The sequence below is a fragment of the Dendrobates tinctorius genome, unplaced genomic scaffold (assembly GCF_039654945.1).
Source record: "Dendrobates tinctorius isolate UK_male_01 unplaced genomic scaffold, ASM3965494v1 ptg000016l, whole genome shotgun sequence".
NCBI lineage: Eukaryota > Metazoa > Chordata > Amphibia > Anura > Dendrobatidae > Dendrobates > Dendrobates tinctorius.
Window position 1 is genome coordinate 33208457 of NW_027361684.1, and position 15205 is coordinate 33223661.

General features: G+C 46.2%; 1 protein-coding gene across 11 annotated transcripts in view; it reads left to right on the plus strand.

Annotated features, from left to right (window-relative positions):
• LRWD1 (leucine rich repeats and WD repeat domain containing 1) overlaps positions 1 to 10125 on the plus strand; it is a 74144-nt gene extending 64019 nt beyond the window's left edge. For 10 of the 11 annotated variants that reach the window (XM_073565630.1, XM_073565635.1, XM_073565637.1 and 7 more), the window contains exon 17: positions 9586 to 10125. In XM_073565630.1, the coding sequence (XP_073421731.1) occupies positions 9586 to 9726 (141 nt within the window). In that variant the 3' untranslated portion in view covers positions 9727 to 10125. Of the gene's footprint in view, positions 1 to 1944; positions 2010 to 9585 lie in introns of all 11 variants that reach the window. The other variant, XM_073565638.1, reaches the window with a different exon arrangement.
• The last annotated feature ends 5080 nt before the right edge of the window (positions 10126 to 15205 follow it).

Sequence of the window (15205 nt, forward strand, 5' to 3'; positions counted from 1 at the left end):
GGAGGCATATAGAGGGGAGCCATGTGAGTGCCAGCAGTGGGGCATATAGTGACTGGGGGGGTCATATCCAGGATAGGATGGGGGGCTATGTGCCAGCACTAGGGGGCCATGTGCCAGGATGGGGGTTATATAGATACCAGGATGAGGGACATATATATGATTTGTAAGACGGACACTGGCATTATAAGACACACCTCCATTTAACATACATTTTTTTCTCTTTTTCTTCACCAAATTTGGGGGTGCGTCTTATAATCAGGTGCGTCTTATAAAGCGAAAAATACGGTAGTTGTTTCCAGCTCACCATGAGAGCAGCTTGCCGATAATATCCCTGCTGTTAGACTGGATTGAAATTGTGTTATGGAGTTTGCCAGGGGGAGGGGCGGGGGGGGTTATAGTTGAAAAAATGCCGTCTTAACGTTAATAATATTGCATAAATGTTCTTCTGTTATGTTATTGGACATATGTATACTTTGTATTTCACTCAATAAAGACGGTTAAAAAAAATTAATAATTTATTGGGTTTTAACAACATCGATATGAAAGCAGAACATTCCATTTCCGTTCAATAATAACAAAAAAAAAAATTGGTCCCACGCAAATTATTTGTGTGTCATCCGTGTTTCTTTTATCCTAGGAAACAATTTGATTATATGAATTTTTAATGTAGACTTATGAAAATGGATAGCGCATGGACATAAAAATAAACCTGACACCCCGATGAAAAGTAGTTAAAAATCGTCCACGTTTTCTAGTTGAAACTCGGACAGTTTTTCATACGCTCGTCTGCAGGCGCCCTCAGTGCAGGTTTACTGAAGGAAATGTGTTTCCAGGTTTTTGCTCTGAAATCAGCATGATGTGGCAGCAAAGACCCTGATGCAGCAATGGCACCTCCTTGGCGACTTGTGGCTGAAAATCCGTGTTTAATCCGCAGGAGATTATCACTAGTGGACTAGTTGTCTCGTGCCATGTAGTCCCCACTACTCAGTGTTACACATCACTGATTGGCAACTTACTGTGCATTAACAGAAAGCTGCCAATCAGGGATGGGGGCGGAGTTATAAAGGGCTTAGCATTTGGAGCATTGCTAGATCTGCAGCAGAGAAAATGGATTTTATCAAAACTGCACTAAGCAGCCCAGTAAGTGATCTATTGCTGGAATCGTGGTCTCTGCCCCCTTCTTTATGCTGCTCTTAGACAGCACAGGAAAAACTGGGTGGCAGATTACCTTTAACTAAAAGTAGCTACTAATGTGTAAAAAATCATGTTTCCATAGCCATTAAATCCACTGTGGAAATATAACAAACGTAATTGGTAGAGATGAGCGAACGTGCTTGGATAAGGTGTTATCTAAGTATCATTTTTTTTTTTTTTTTTTTTTAAATCTGTTTATTAACCATAAAACAACGTATACACATATGTATATAGCCAAGTAGTATACATGCATATGTCCACACAATCATAAAAGGACAGCAACCTTGCACATTAGATTCTTAATCCAAATTTTGGTTTCATAGGTCCATGCATTGCTGTGAGGATAATAAACCAAGTCAACAGATGAGCAGAACATCTTGTCTTTATAACCACTTGGTGACATAAATCTCAAAATGATACTACACCTTAATTTAAACTACAACTACTACTAACAGTTATTTGAGTATCTTGGGTGTGCTCGGTATGTTTGAGTCCCTGCAGCTGCATGTTTTATGGCTGTTCAATAGCACCAACACATGTGGGGGGGATTCCCTAACAAACAGGCAACTCCCACATGTGTTCAGGCTGTCTAACCGCCGCAAATCATGCAGCCACGGGGACTGGAACATAGTATATGAGCATGCCCAAGACACTTGGTCAACACCCAAGCATGCCCGGATACATGTTATACGAGCACGTTCGCTCATCACTAGTAATTGGTCGTTACAGCTACTATTTTTTTCCTACAAGGTTTTACTGCAGGATGCCAGAACAGTGCAGTCACCTGTCATAAAGCAAACAAGCTGCAAATCTAAGTAAATATCATTATCATTCTCATTGTATGGTTTGAAGCATGTGAAAAAATTTGGTACTTTCATTTATTCTGTCTACACTTCTCTAATGAAGTAAGATCGAGATTTGCAAAGCACAGTAAGGGTTCTGACTGCCCGCCGTCACATTCCCTTGGGTTCTGACTGCCCGCCATCACATTCCCTTGGGTTCTGACTGCCCGCCGGCACATTCCCTTGGGTTCTGACTGCCCGCCGGCACATTCCCTTGGGTTCTGACTGCCCGCCGGCACATTCCCTTGGGTTCTGACTGCCCGCCGGCACATTCCCTTGGGTTCTGACTGCCCGCCGGCACATTCCCTTGGGTTCTGACTGCCCGCCGGCACATTCCCTTGGGTTCTGACTGCCCGCCGGCACATTCCCTTGGGTTCTGACTGCCCGCCGGCACATTCCCTTGGGTTCTGACTGCCCGCCGGCACATTCCCTTGGGTTCTGACTGCCCGCCGGCACATTCCCTTGGGTTCTGACTGCCCGCCGGCACATTCCCTTGGGTTCTGACTGCCCGCCGGCACATTCCCTTGGGTTCTGACTGCCCGCCGGCACATTCCCTTGGATCGGTGCTTATTGCTTCTTGTTACATCAATACACACTGACCATACACCATTGTGGGCACAGTACCATGAGCCTGGCCCTCTTTCAGTAATTGTGAAGTAACCTTTAGTATGCTGCGTTTTTCTGTGTTTTGTGGAGTAAAATCCTGAGGGGTATGAATTGGTAGCAGTCTGCTCTAGGTGTTAATATAATAGAAGCCATAGTGACTGTGTGATCAGTCAGTTTTTGAAGTTCTTCTACCCCCCCAAGGCGTTTTTAACTAAAAGAGCCACGTTCAGCAGCACTAAAGGTACTGTCACACTTAGCGATGTACCAGCGATCCCGACCAGCGATATGATGCGGTCAGGATCGCTGGTACATCACTAAGTGGTCGCTAGTGAGCTGCCACACAGGCAGATCTCACCAGCGACATCGCAGGGGTCGGGGGTCGCTACTTACCTGTCACACTAGGCGATCCTGACGTCCTCCTGCCCGCGTCCACGCTCGTCTCTCCACAGGAAGCCCAGCAGGAAGCTGACGACGAGAAACGGTCCAGGACGTTCTCGCGCGATCAGCGATAATCAGCGGGGGAGCGGGTCGGAGGTAAGTATCAGACATAGCGATGTCGCTAGCAATATCGCTATAACGTCACAAAACCTGTGACGTTATAACGATGTTGCTAGCGATATCGCTTAGTGTGACAGGCCCTTAAGGCTGCATTCTGTGATGGTGGCTCTTGTGTTTCTGACCCCCCATTAACAGCGAAATATTGACTTTTATAACTAGGTCCTCATACCTAGAATCAATCACAGAGGTATTGTGTGTCCCTCTGTTTAAGCCGCCTACCAGCTGTCCATCGCTGTGTTTCGTCCCTGCCCCGCCTCCTCCTGTATTGCTGTCTGCTTTATATGCCGGAGGGTGCCTGCGTTGTTCCAAAAGATCTGGTACAGGCAGGGGCGTAACGATCACGGTCACAGAGGGTTCGACCCTGGCTGGGCTCATGCGGGAAAGGGGCCTTCAGACACTGGCACTTATCTCCGCTGTATGCGTCATTGGTCGCACATTCAGCTGCCAGTGGTTGGGGCGTAAAAGTCAGCTGCCAGCCTTTTCTCCAGGTACGGAGGACGCCGTACATCGTGGGAGTGGAGGAAGGTGAGAACATCTTTTGTGTGTGGGTTTGTTTTTTTTTTTTTTTGTTAGGCTAGTTTCACACTAGCGCTTTTGAGCGCAGCGACGGCATGCGCACGGCCGCTAAGCCCCGCCCCCTGCCGCGCCTCCGCCGGTAGCTCCGCCTACCGGCGCATGACACTGCATGCGTCCTGCGTCCCCTATCTTTATCACTGGGGGCGCAGGCCGTGCGGAGTATGCGTTTGGCGGCGCATGCGTCCTTTTGACGGTGCGCCGACCTGCGCCAAACGCAACCTACTGCAGATTGGTTGCGCTTGGCGCACCGTCAAAAAGGCGCATGCGCCGCCAAACGCATACTGCGCACGGCCTGCGCCCCCAGTGATAAAGATAGGGGACGCATGCAGCATCATGCGCCGGTAGGCGGAGCTACTGGCGGAGGCGCGGCAGGGGGCGGGGCTTAGTGGCCGTGCGCAGGCCGTCGCTGCGCTCAAAAGCGCTAGTGTGAAACTAGCCTTAGGGGGAAAAAAGCAGCAGAATAGGGTACATTATAATAGGAAGGCACTCAGGATGGCGTACACTATATATACAGATCTCGTACCAAACTTTTTTTTTTTTTTTTAATTCGTTTATTGAACTTCAGGACATAGACCAATTGAATGTTGTGCATTTTTTTTATGGTAGTAAACATTTTCCACAGAGCATACATGTTTCCGTCCATTATAGAATATAGAACCAAGACATTGCACACTATTTTTCGCAAAGGACAGTTGACTATATATCATAAAACATGTATAACGAACAAATCACATAATCCTTTAACATGTATTATTCGGATAAGGAAATCTAAACAGAAACTCTTAAACTACCACTACATCAACCTACACCTACTATTCCGCAGCCTAGTATCCTACAGCTTACGATCTCGTATGTGATGTCTCAACCTTGCAGGGGTAAGATGAGAGGAGTTCCACCTCCCCCAAATCTTTTCAAATTTACCCGGGCATCCCCTTTTGGTATAACGTGCGCTCGTATGGAACAATCGAATTCACCAAGTCAATCCAAATTCTAAGGGAGGGGGACAAAGTTCCCATCCACCATAATGCCAGTACCTTCCGTGCAATAAATAACGTCTCACGCAGGAAGACCCCCTTATATCGATCCCAGATCTCCTCATCCCATACCCCAAACAAGCAGACCAGTGGCTCTAGAGGGACCGGGGCTTGTACTAGGAATGACAGTAATGACGTAACCTCTTTCCAGTAATCTAGGACAGCGAGACACTGCCATACCATATGAATAAAATCTGCGTCTGGAGAGTGGCACCGTAAACATTCTGATGATTGGAATCGACCCATCCTAAAAAGTCGTGTCGGAGTCATGTACGACTGATTAATTATATATAATTGTATAATTCTGTTAATAGATGGTGATACTCCAATCGGAGATTCCAAAATCTCCTCCCACTCCTCGTCCTGTGTTTTAGGGATGAGTCGTTCCCACATATTCTGTTCCCGCTGACAGCATGTATGTGTATAAAGAGATGATACCCTGAGGGCCCTGCGATTTAAGGATTCCTATCAGAGGCAGAGATGAAATAGTACGGCCTACACCCTTATATCTCACATGCGATTGAAGAGCTGATCTCAGTTGTAAATAGTGGAAAAACTGGGATCTTGGGATATCATGCGTAGCCTGTAATTGCTCAAAGGACCTCAAGGTTCCCCGATCATACAAGTCCCCCATCGAAGAAACGTCATGCTGAATCCAAAATTCAGTGGACGGGTGGTTTAGCAATTCTGGAAAATAATCATTCCACAGGGGCATTTATGCTATAAAATCTTTGAACCCAGACACTTTCTTGATTTGCCTCCATGTTAATCGTGCCAATCGGAGCAAGGGCAGCAGATGAGGGGTATTAGTTCTTTCTAACTCAAGGAAACCCAGTGGGCAATCAGTCTGTGCAGCATGAAGCTGGTGACTTTCAGAGTTGGGAATGTAGCTATCCGGCATCCAGTTACTTAAAGCTTTAGCTTGCCCAGCTAAATAATACAGGAAAAAATTTGGCAGCGCTGCTCCACCTCCCTTTTTAGGTCTTTGTAAGGTGGCCAATTTAAGTTTGGGCCTAGTTTTCCCCCATATAAAAGACGTGATCTGGGAGTTGAGATTCAGAAAGAAAGATCTGGGCACCATCACAGCACTGTGCTGAAGGGAGTAGCTAAGCTTGGGAAGTAATATCATTTTAATCAAGTTAATGCGCCCGGCTACAGACAACGAAAGTTTGCTCCAGGATGCAAATTTAACTTTCGTTCCAGCAGTGGGTGGATAGTGCGTTTGATTTATAACTTAATATCACGGGATATGTAGACACCCAGATATTTAAAATTAGATGCAATAGACAGTGAGGAGAGAGCCTCTAGCTGCGGCATCGGGGCATGAGAAAGGGGTAACAGCCGACTTCTCCCAATTTATATATAAGCCTGAATATTTGCTGAATCTATCTATAAGGGCTATCACTTGCGGCAAAGTTTCTTCCGCTTCATCCATGAATACCACCATATCATCAGCATATAGGCCTAAAGTGTCCACCCGACCCGCTACATCAATTCCCTTAATACCAGGCCTTATACGCATTGCTAGTGCCTCAGTCGCAAGAGCGAAGAGGGCAGCCTTGACGAGTCCCCCTATGTAATGGAAAAGACTCAGTTATAGAGTTATTTACTATGATACGGGCCTTGGGTTTCATATATAGTATTTTTGATCCATTTTATAAATTTATCACCAAAGCCATATCTTCTATTAATTTCAACCAGAAAGGATTCAACTTCCAGACTATCCCTTTGTTTAATTGTCCATATTTAAGTTTAAGGATGACCGGACTATGGTCTGAGATCCCCCTAGTGCCATGCTCTGTTATCCACCCACATCGCCAGACCGCTGGAACCAAATATGTAATCTATGCGCAACAGAGAGCGTTTAGTGGACGAGTGACAGGTATATTCTCTTAACTCAGGGTGACGCATCCTCCACAAGTCCAGCCACCCACCCCCCCCCATAAACAGTGACGGCGAAGTTGTAGTCAGTGAAGGGGGCCCCCCCCAGTCACTCCATCATCCAACCTCAATTTATCAAGGCAGTTGTTCATAACCATATTGAAATCTCCCATACAAATAACATCCACATCCGGATAATCCAGGGCAAAACTCATTGCCCTCTGAAGGGACATACTAGCCGGAGGGGGGTTATAGACACACATTCCCTGGCGTTTATCAGTGCATGCACAAAAACAAAGCGACCTTCAGTCTCCCTGGCTTCCCATCTAACGTCTCTATGTACCAACAATGAAACCCCTCTCGAGTAGCTGGTATGGAATGCGTGAACAGACCATTGTACCCAAGGCTTCTGCGCACACCAAACTATCCCTGGTCAGGTGCGTCTCCACTAGGGCCACAATGTGAGGGTGATAATGTCGGACCTGCGAGAAAGCCTTAATCTTTTTCCGAGGAGTTTTTATACCCCTCACATTCCATGTCATACAGATCAACTCAGACCCCATGTTCTACTCTGCTGAATATGGGGCACATCATTACCCAGGTAGAATTTGGAGACATCACTTAAAGATGAAAATTGTCGTTGGCTGCGAATCTTACCTAAAAAAACATATAAAACCACAACAAAGAAAAAACAGAGTAAACAAACAACAAACAGTATGGGAGCAGAGTCCTGTACGCCCGTCACGAAGCAAACAAGGGGATACCATCACTGAGCAGAGTGTCCGGTATTGTTGGTAATTGGATGCATGCGGATAGAGCTCCAATCAGACCATTGATGCAAAGGTATTGACTAGCAATATATGCACTAGGATTCCTTTGCAGCAGACCCCTTATGGGACCGTAGCCACTCCGTCGCCTCCGTGAAAAACAGGGTGGAACCCTCATGAACCACTCGAAGCTGGGCCGGATAAATCATGAGTACATAACATTCCTCGCCCGGAGGCTCTTTTTGACCTCCATGAACTGTGCCCGTTGTTTCTGAAGTTCCATGGAGAAGTCTGGGAAAATAGAGATCGTGGCGTTGTTGAACTTAATGGGGCTTTTCTGCCATGCCAAACGCAGAGCCACATCCCTGTCCCTGCAGTTAAGGAGACGTGCCAAAAAAAGGTCTAGGTGGGGCTCCAGGAGGAAGAGGCCTAGTGGGGACTGTGTGGGCCCGCTCCACCGCAAATGTTGGAGAGAATTCGTCTCCCAAAGTAGTTTTGAGCCAATCTTCCAGAAATTGCTCCGGGTGTTGACCCTCCGAACGTTCCGGGAGCCCAATAATTCGGATATTATTTTGACGCATTCTGTTCTCCAGGTCGTCTGCTTTTTGCCTCCATGCATTCATAGAGCCTGCCACCTTCATTAACTTTGCTTCCATAGGTGTGATGGTATCCTCTACCTGGGACACCGTGTCTCCACCTCCGTAATGCGGCCCCTCATGGCTTGTATATCTTTTCGGAGGCGTCCCACCTCAGTGTGCACGTCCTCAATCTTCCCAGTCAGAGATGTCCTGGTTAAGGAGATGGCCTGCATGAGTTGTTCAGACGCCTGTTTAAGGGTTAACTCCTCTTGCTCACTCTCATCCTCGCCTCCAGAAGAGCGGCTTTTACGCTGAGCCTGTGAGGGGTTATTTTTAAGGGGTCTTGAGACGTTAGAATGATCTATTCTAGCATGTTCTTTCAGTCTTTCAGCCGCTCCTGTCCCCTTAGAGCGGCTCATTTTAACAGCAATATGGCACAGCTGCTTATTAAGAACAGTACACTGGGGACCTTTATTATAGGCGCAGCAGGGCTATCATACAGTGGCAGCAGAGCCCCAAAGGTGACACAGAGCTACACGGCCACGCAGGGAAACAATGTCTGGCTCCAAGCAGCAAACAAGGGCCCTTATAACCCGGGAGGCGGGGGCGGGGGGGGGTGGAGACCACAGCGCCCCACAAGACAGCAGCCAGGAAGGGACCCAGGCCCTTAAAGTAATAGCACCAGCAGGCTAGGTGACGTAGCAAAGAGGAAGAACGCGGGGCCCAATCTTTCAGGGCACTCACCGCTTGCCCTCCACAGTCCTTGAAGGATATGTGCTCACCTGCCCGTCAGCGCCGCAGCTACGGGGACCAGCACTGCGTTTCACAGGCAGCGCGTGTGCTTCAAAAATGGCTGCTGCCTCTGCAGGTCCCGCCGGCCGTCCCAGCGTTCAACCACCACCAGCACACAGGAGCCCAGCAGCGCTCTCCCACGGGGGTCCAGGAGTGCCCGGCACAAACACCAGAGGGTTAGCTAAAATGTCAGTGAGGGAGCGCGGGGCTCATTTTCCAGAGCTCTCACCGCGTCTCCCCTTCTTGTGCCTCCTGAGAAAAGACTCCACTCCAGCGGCTCCACGCGGCTAGGATCTGCAAATCTGTGCCTCCTTCCTGTCGGAGCGCACAGCTAAGATGGCCGGCGTCCTCAGGTCCCGCATCCCCACCGGTGCCCCCAGTGCCTGGCTCACCGAAGCTGCGGATCACGTCCCCCCGGGCACCGGATGACTCCTGAGGTCTAGGGAGAATAAGGTGCGTGGGGTTAAATGCCAGTGAGATTGCTAGAATGGCAGGATGAATAGCAGAATGCGAGGAGCTCCGTCTCAGCGCGTCCTCCTGGCTCACTACATCGCCACGCGCCCCCCCCCCTCGTACCAAACTTTTGCACCAGGGCCCATTGGACTGTAGTTCCGGCCCTGGATACACGGTCACAGTAATGTAAGAATGTGGTACTGTATCATAGCTCCTGTACTATAGATACATTTTAACAATCATCGGTAATGTATTCTACAAGTGTATCTTACCATTATACAATATTTTCTTTCTATCCTGACAGATTATAGACTGGCCATACCCTGTTGCAAAAAAAGAGAAGGTTGGAGAAAGTGTGATTAACACCGTGCTTGTGGACCCCCGGATGGAATACTTAGTGGCTTTAACTGACAAAAATATTATTGCTATATGGAAAATACTGTGATTTGAAAAAACTTTTATATTTAATTGTACAAGGAATTTCCCAATGGAAAATACGTAATTTTATTTATTTTTTTTTTTTTACATTTTTTTATTTTTTGCAGTTTACCATTCTCAGACCAGAAATAATTTGTACATGTTAGATGTTGCTGTATGTGTGTGATAACCTTTTAAGGACATTTTTAAAAATCTTGATAGTTTTTTTTTCTCATTTTAAACTGTTGCAGAAATTGTGAGGGTTGTTGTTCCTGGTAATCTTGTTTTCATCTTGTTTACTGCATGCCAAGAACCGAAAGGAAGAGGCTAAATGTGTTTTACCTTTTGTGGAATGAATTACAAAGATCAATGTGTTGTATTAAAAGGCACCACAGGAAACATTAAAGGTTCACATTTACCACGGTTACTCGTAATGGAGTTAATTTTATTTTATTTTTTCATTGATTGCAATCAAGAAGAGTGACATGCGAGTCAGACAAACTCTGGCCCTTAGGGTGATTATATTTGGCCCGCGACACTAGGGACTATGTTGGTCCATTATACTGTATGGAGCACTGTGTGGTGCCCATTATACAGTATGAAGGACTATGTGGGGCTCATACTTTATGGAAGACTATGTGCAGCCCATTATGCTATCCGCAGGTCTGTGCGGGGATCATATTTGCGACATCATACTGTGATGGATCACCATACTTTACTGGGTGGGTAAAGTAGGGTCATCATACCATGCATGTGGGGGGTATCATACTGTGTTTGGGGAGGCACTTCTGTTGGCATCATATTTTATCTGTATTCAATTTTTTTTTTTATACTTTATTGCATATTTAAATTAGGCCATATGTTTTTTACTTCTCTCATTATTCACAATTTGTGATGTGCTTATTTTATTCTAAGATTTATTAATTAAAAGGTACTTTATTACGTGGGACAAGCCCTTTTAAGTTTTTCCATACAAAAAGTTTCATCAATAGATTTCATAAGGAAAAAACTTCCTCAATGGTATTTTAATACATATCAAGTTTGGCCATGGACTTTGTCCAAGTTTTTAATTTTGGTCCTTTGTATTTGTTTGACATTCCTGATCTATGTTGTGGTATGATGTAAGTTTGTTCACCAAGATCAAGTTCCTAAGATAAGTATTTTGTGCCTTTTTGATGTTGCAGATTTTCTGCACCGATGAACAATATTAGGCTACTTGTTTTTTTTTTTTCATTGTGTTTGAGAGTTTTTTTACATTTATTTTTTATTGAAAGCTGCTTTGTTTTGGAAATTTCCCATTACTTAGCTTTGTGAAAACTTTATTGATAAAACCTATGCTGATTGCATGTCTTATTAGTTTATTTCCGCTGTCGAAAAATGCATATGCGTCATTCCTTTTTTTTTTTTCTCCCTGCAGATTTTTCTCATCTCATTCGAGTCTATACAAAGCATATTTACTGCAAGACAAAAAAAAAAGACCTCTGAATTTCAAAAACGCACTGCAGATCAGTTCGCGCTGCATTACAAAATGTGGTCATGAGAAGTCTATAAATCCCACTCTTTGATGGGGAAAAAATATGCAGCATAAAAAATGCAGTGAATACCCTTTGTGGGAACTTGGCATAAGACACAGATATTCTGCATCTCCTAGACTCTAGGCCCTAGAGTGAAAGTCATCGAGCTTTTCTAGCTTGTCAGCCACATTTAAAGGGAACCTGTCACACCCCCCAGAAGCCACCTTGTGCAGCACTAATGCTGCATTCTGTCAAGGTGTATCTTTTATTTAACGTCCCTTCCACCACAGGAGTAATCGCTTTTAAAATTGGTCAAAAAGGCAATTAGAACAACGATGGGCCTACAGGAAGGGAAAACTGCAAAAACCCTAGAAGACGTTATGTTTGGGGGACTCTAAGAGAGAAAAAACGGACCTTTCCAGTGACCACGAAGATCCAGGGGCTTATTGAGAGAGAGTGGAGGAAACTCGAAAAATCAGGGGCTCTTCCCTCCACCTCTAAGAGGCGATACCCCTTTGAGCACAAAGATGCGGAAGTATGGGACAAGGTCCCAAAAATAGACGCGGCGTTATACAGGTCTAAGAAATCGGCCTTTCCCCTGGAAGATTCAGGGGTTCTTCGGGACCCGCTAGACAAGAAAGCAGACTCGTATCTGAGGCATGCATGGGAAGCAACAGCGGGAGGTTTAAAACCGGGAATAGCGGGCACCTGCACGGCACGCTCCCTGATGATCTGGCTGCAGCAGTTGGAGGAAAAGCTAGCATCAAGGGTTCCAAGAGACAAGATATTGGCGGATATGTATCTCTTGCATGGAGCAGCAGCTTTTTTAGCAGACACCTCGGCGGATTGCATGAGGTTGTCGGCTAGGGCGGCAGGATTATCAAATGCTGCTAGACGGGCACTTTGGCTTAAAGGCTGTCCGGGAGACCTGCAGTCTAAAGCTAAACTGTGCTCCCTCCCCTGTGATGGTCGGTTCTTATTCGGGCAGAACCTAGATGATATTCTGGAAAAGGCAAGCGACAGGAAAAAAGGCTTCCCTAGGTTCCCGACAGAGCAGAGAAGACACCCTTTCGGAGGGGAAGATTCAATAGGGGGCGTCCTCCGGCCGACAGAGGGAGATGGGAGGACAAAAGAAAAAAAAGTTGGGATTTATGTTTGGTGGGGGTACCTCCACCTCAAAAAAATCACCACAGTGACGCCAGTATTCCAGTAGGGGGGAGATTGGCACTCTTTTTTTTTTTCCCAGGCCTGGGAAAAGATCTCCTCCAATACCTGGATCCTAAGCGTCTTAAGAGAAGGCCTGAAAATCCACTTTGTTCACCAGACGAAAGCCATGTTCGTGGTTACCCCTATCAGAAAAGCGTCCGAAGAACAGTTGTCCTTGGAAGCGGAGATTCTGAACCTAATAGACAAACAGGTCCTTTACGAAGTCCCAGACACACAGAAAGAGAGAGGCTTCTATTCACCACTTTTTTTGATAAAAAAACCGGACCAATCATTCAAGACAATTATAAACCTCAGAGGACTCAATCGGTGGATAGGGAATCAGACCTTCAAAATGGAGTCAGTGACTACGGCCATAAAGCTACTACATCAAGATTGCTTTACGCCTGTAGTCGATCTGAAGGATGCATATTATCATATCCCTATCCATCCAGATTTCCAAAAATACTTGAGGGTAGCACTTTATATCCAAGGCGTACTGAGACATTTCCAATTCAGGGCCCTTCCGTTTGGCATATCCATAGCCCCGAAAATTTTCACCAAGGTCGTAGTGGAAGTAACATCCTTCCTCCGGATTCACGATACAATCATAATACCCTACCAGGAAGATTTTCTCATAGTGGGAAACTCAGAGAACCAGTGCAGTTAAGCCAGGTGACCGACACCTTACAAGAATTAGGGTGGATAATTTCAAAAAATCAAAATTACAACCCCTAAAGCAACAGACCTTCCTAGGATTTATCCTGGACTCGGAACAGCAGGCGTGTCTGCTTCCGGAGGCCAAAATAGGGAAGGTACGGAACATGGCCTTGTCTGCCCGAAACCAACCTCAGATGACATTGAGGAAAGCGATGTCTCTACTGGGCACCCTGACGTCCTGTATTCCGGCGGTCAGATGGGCCCAATTTCACACCCGTCAACTCCAGTGGGAGATACTATCAGCACAAAGATCGCTAAAAGGGCGTTTAGAAGGAGGTATGGAACTTTCATTAGAGACCAGAGACTCTCTCGACGGGTGGCTGGACAGTACAAACCTGACCACAGGAATACCTTGGGACAATCAGGTGACAGATGTGATTCTAACCGATGCAAGTTCCTTGGGGTGGGGGGCACACCTAAGGGGTTGTGTAGGCCAGGGGTCCTGGACACCTCACGAAAGGAGGGCATCCTCCAATCTGAGAGAATTGTGGGCAGTGAACAAAGTCCTATCCCACTTTTTTCCCCCTACTCAGGGGCCGCAATGTCTGCATCATGTCGGACAACAAAGTGACGGTGGCATACATGAACCACCAAGGGGGGACAAGATCACACTCCCTAATGAAAGCAGCAGACGACATCTTGGGCAAGGCGGAACAACACTTACACTCCTTAACAGCTTTACACATAAAAGGGGCAGAAAACATAGAGGCCGATTTCATGAGCCGCAATACTCTGAGGCAAGGAGAATGGGTTCTGAATCGGTCTGTTTTTCAAAAAATAACGCAGCTTTGGGGGGAACCAGTAATAGACCTCTTTGCCAACAAGCACAACAGGCAAACACAAAAGTTTTGCTCTCTAAACCTGAGGGAAAATCCATGGGCAGTGGACTCTTTGCACATTCAGTGGGACTTCAAGCTGGCCTATGCATTCCCCCCAGTTGCTCTGATCCCAACAGTGGTCAAGAAGATCAGGAGCGATCGAGCCAGAGAAATTCTGATGCCCCATTTTGGCCAAAAAGGCCCTGGTTTGCTCTACTGCGAAAGATGTCCCTTTCCGATCCATGGGTTCTGCCAGAAATCCCGGACCTTCTAGCTCACGGGCCGATATTCCACGCACAAGACAAAGGATTCCATCTGACGGCGTGGAATTTGAAAGGTCACTTTTAAGGGGTAGAGGGTTCTCTCCCGGGTTGGTGGCCACCCTGCTAAAGAGTAGGAAACCGGTGACAACCAATATCTACAGCAGAACATGGAATAAATTCCTGCAGTTCTTAAGTAAGCCGTTAGAACAAGAACCCCCGATTAGTGCCATCTTGGAGTTTTTACAAACAGGATTACAGCTGGGGTTAGCGGTGAATACGCTTAAGGTTCAGGTATCTGCGTTAGGGGCTCTCTATAACTGCAACCTGGCAGCAAATAGATGGATAGCCAGATTCATCAAATCCTGTCATAGGGCTAAGCCTACTCCAATACCCAGGATAGCCCCCTGGGATTTAAACCTAGTACTAGAGGCTATTACATCAGCTCCCCATAAAATTTCTGACCCTAAAAACAATCATTTTAGTGGCCCTTACATCAGCCTGTAGAATAAGCGACCTGCAGGCTCTCTGTGAATCCACCCTACATACAAGTTTTTCAGGACAGGGTGGTGCTAAGAACTGACCCCGCTTATCTGCCTAAGGTAGCGTCAGATTTGCATCGGGGTCAAGAGATTATCCTCCCATCCTTCTGCGATAACCCAAAGAATCCAGGAGAAGAAAAGTTCCATAGTTTGGATGTTAAGAGAGCCCTGTTAGCAGGGCTGTGGAGTCGGTAAGCCAAACCTCCGACTCCTCAATTTCCCTTACTCCGACTCCGACTCTCCGACTCCCACACATATTGCTTATATTTAAGTGAAAAATTTATTGTAGTACAATGTGAACCTCAGACATTTAATCATTTTTATGATCCAATAATCAAGATATTTAGATAGAACAGAATATATATTGGTGTACTACCCGGTTTTCATTCTTTTTGGTACAGATATGGATAAATGGATAGATAGAGCAGATTTCTAATCTGCTTTTGCTAT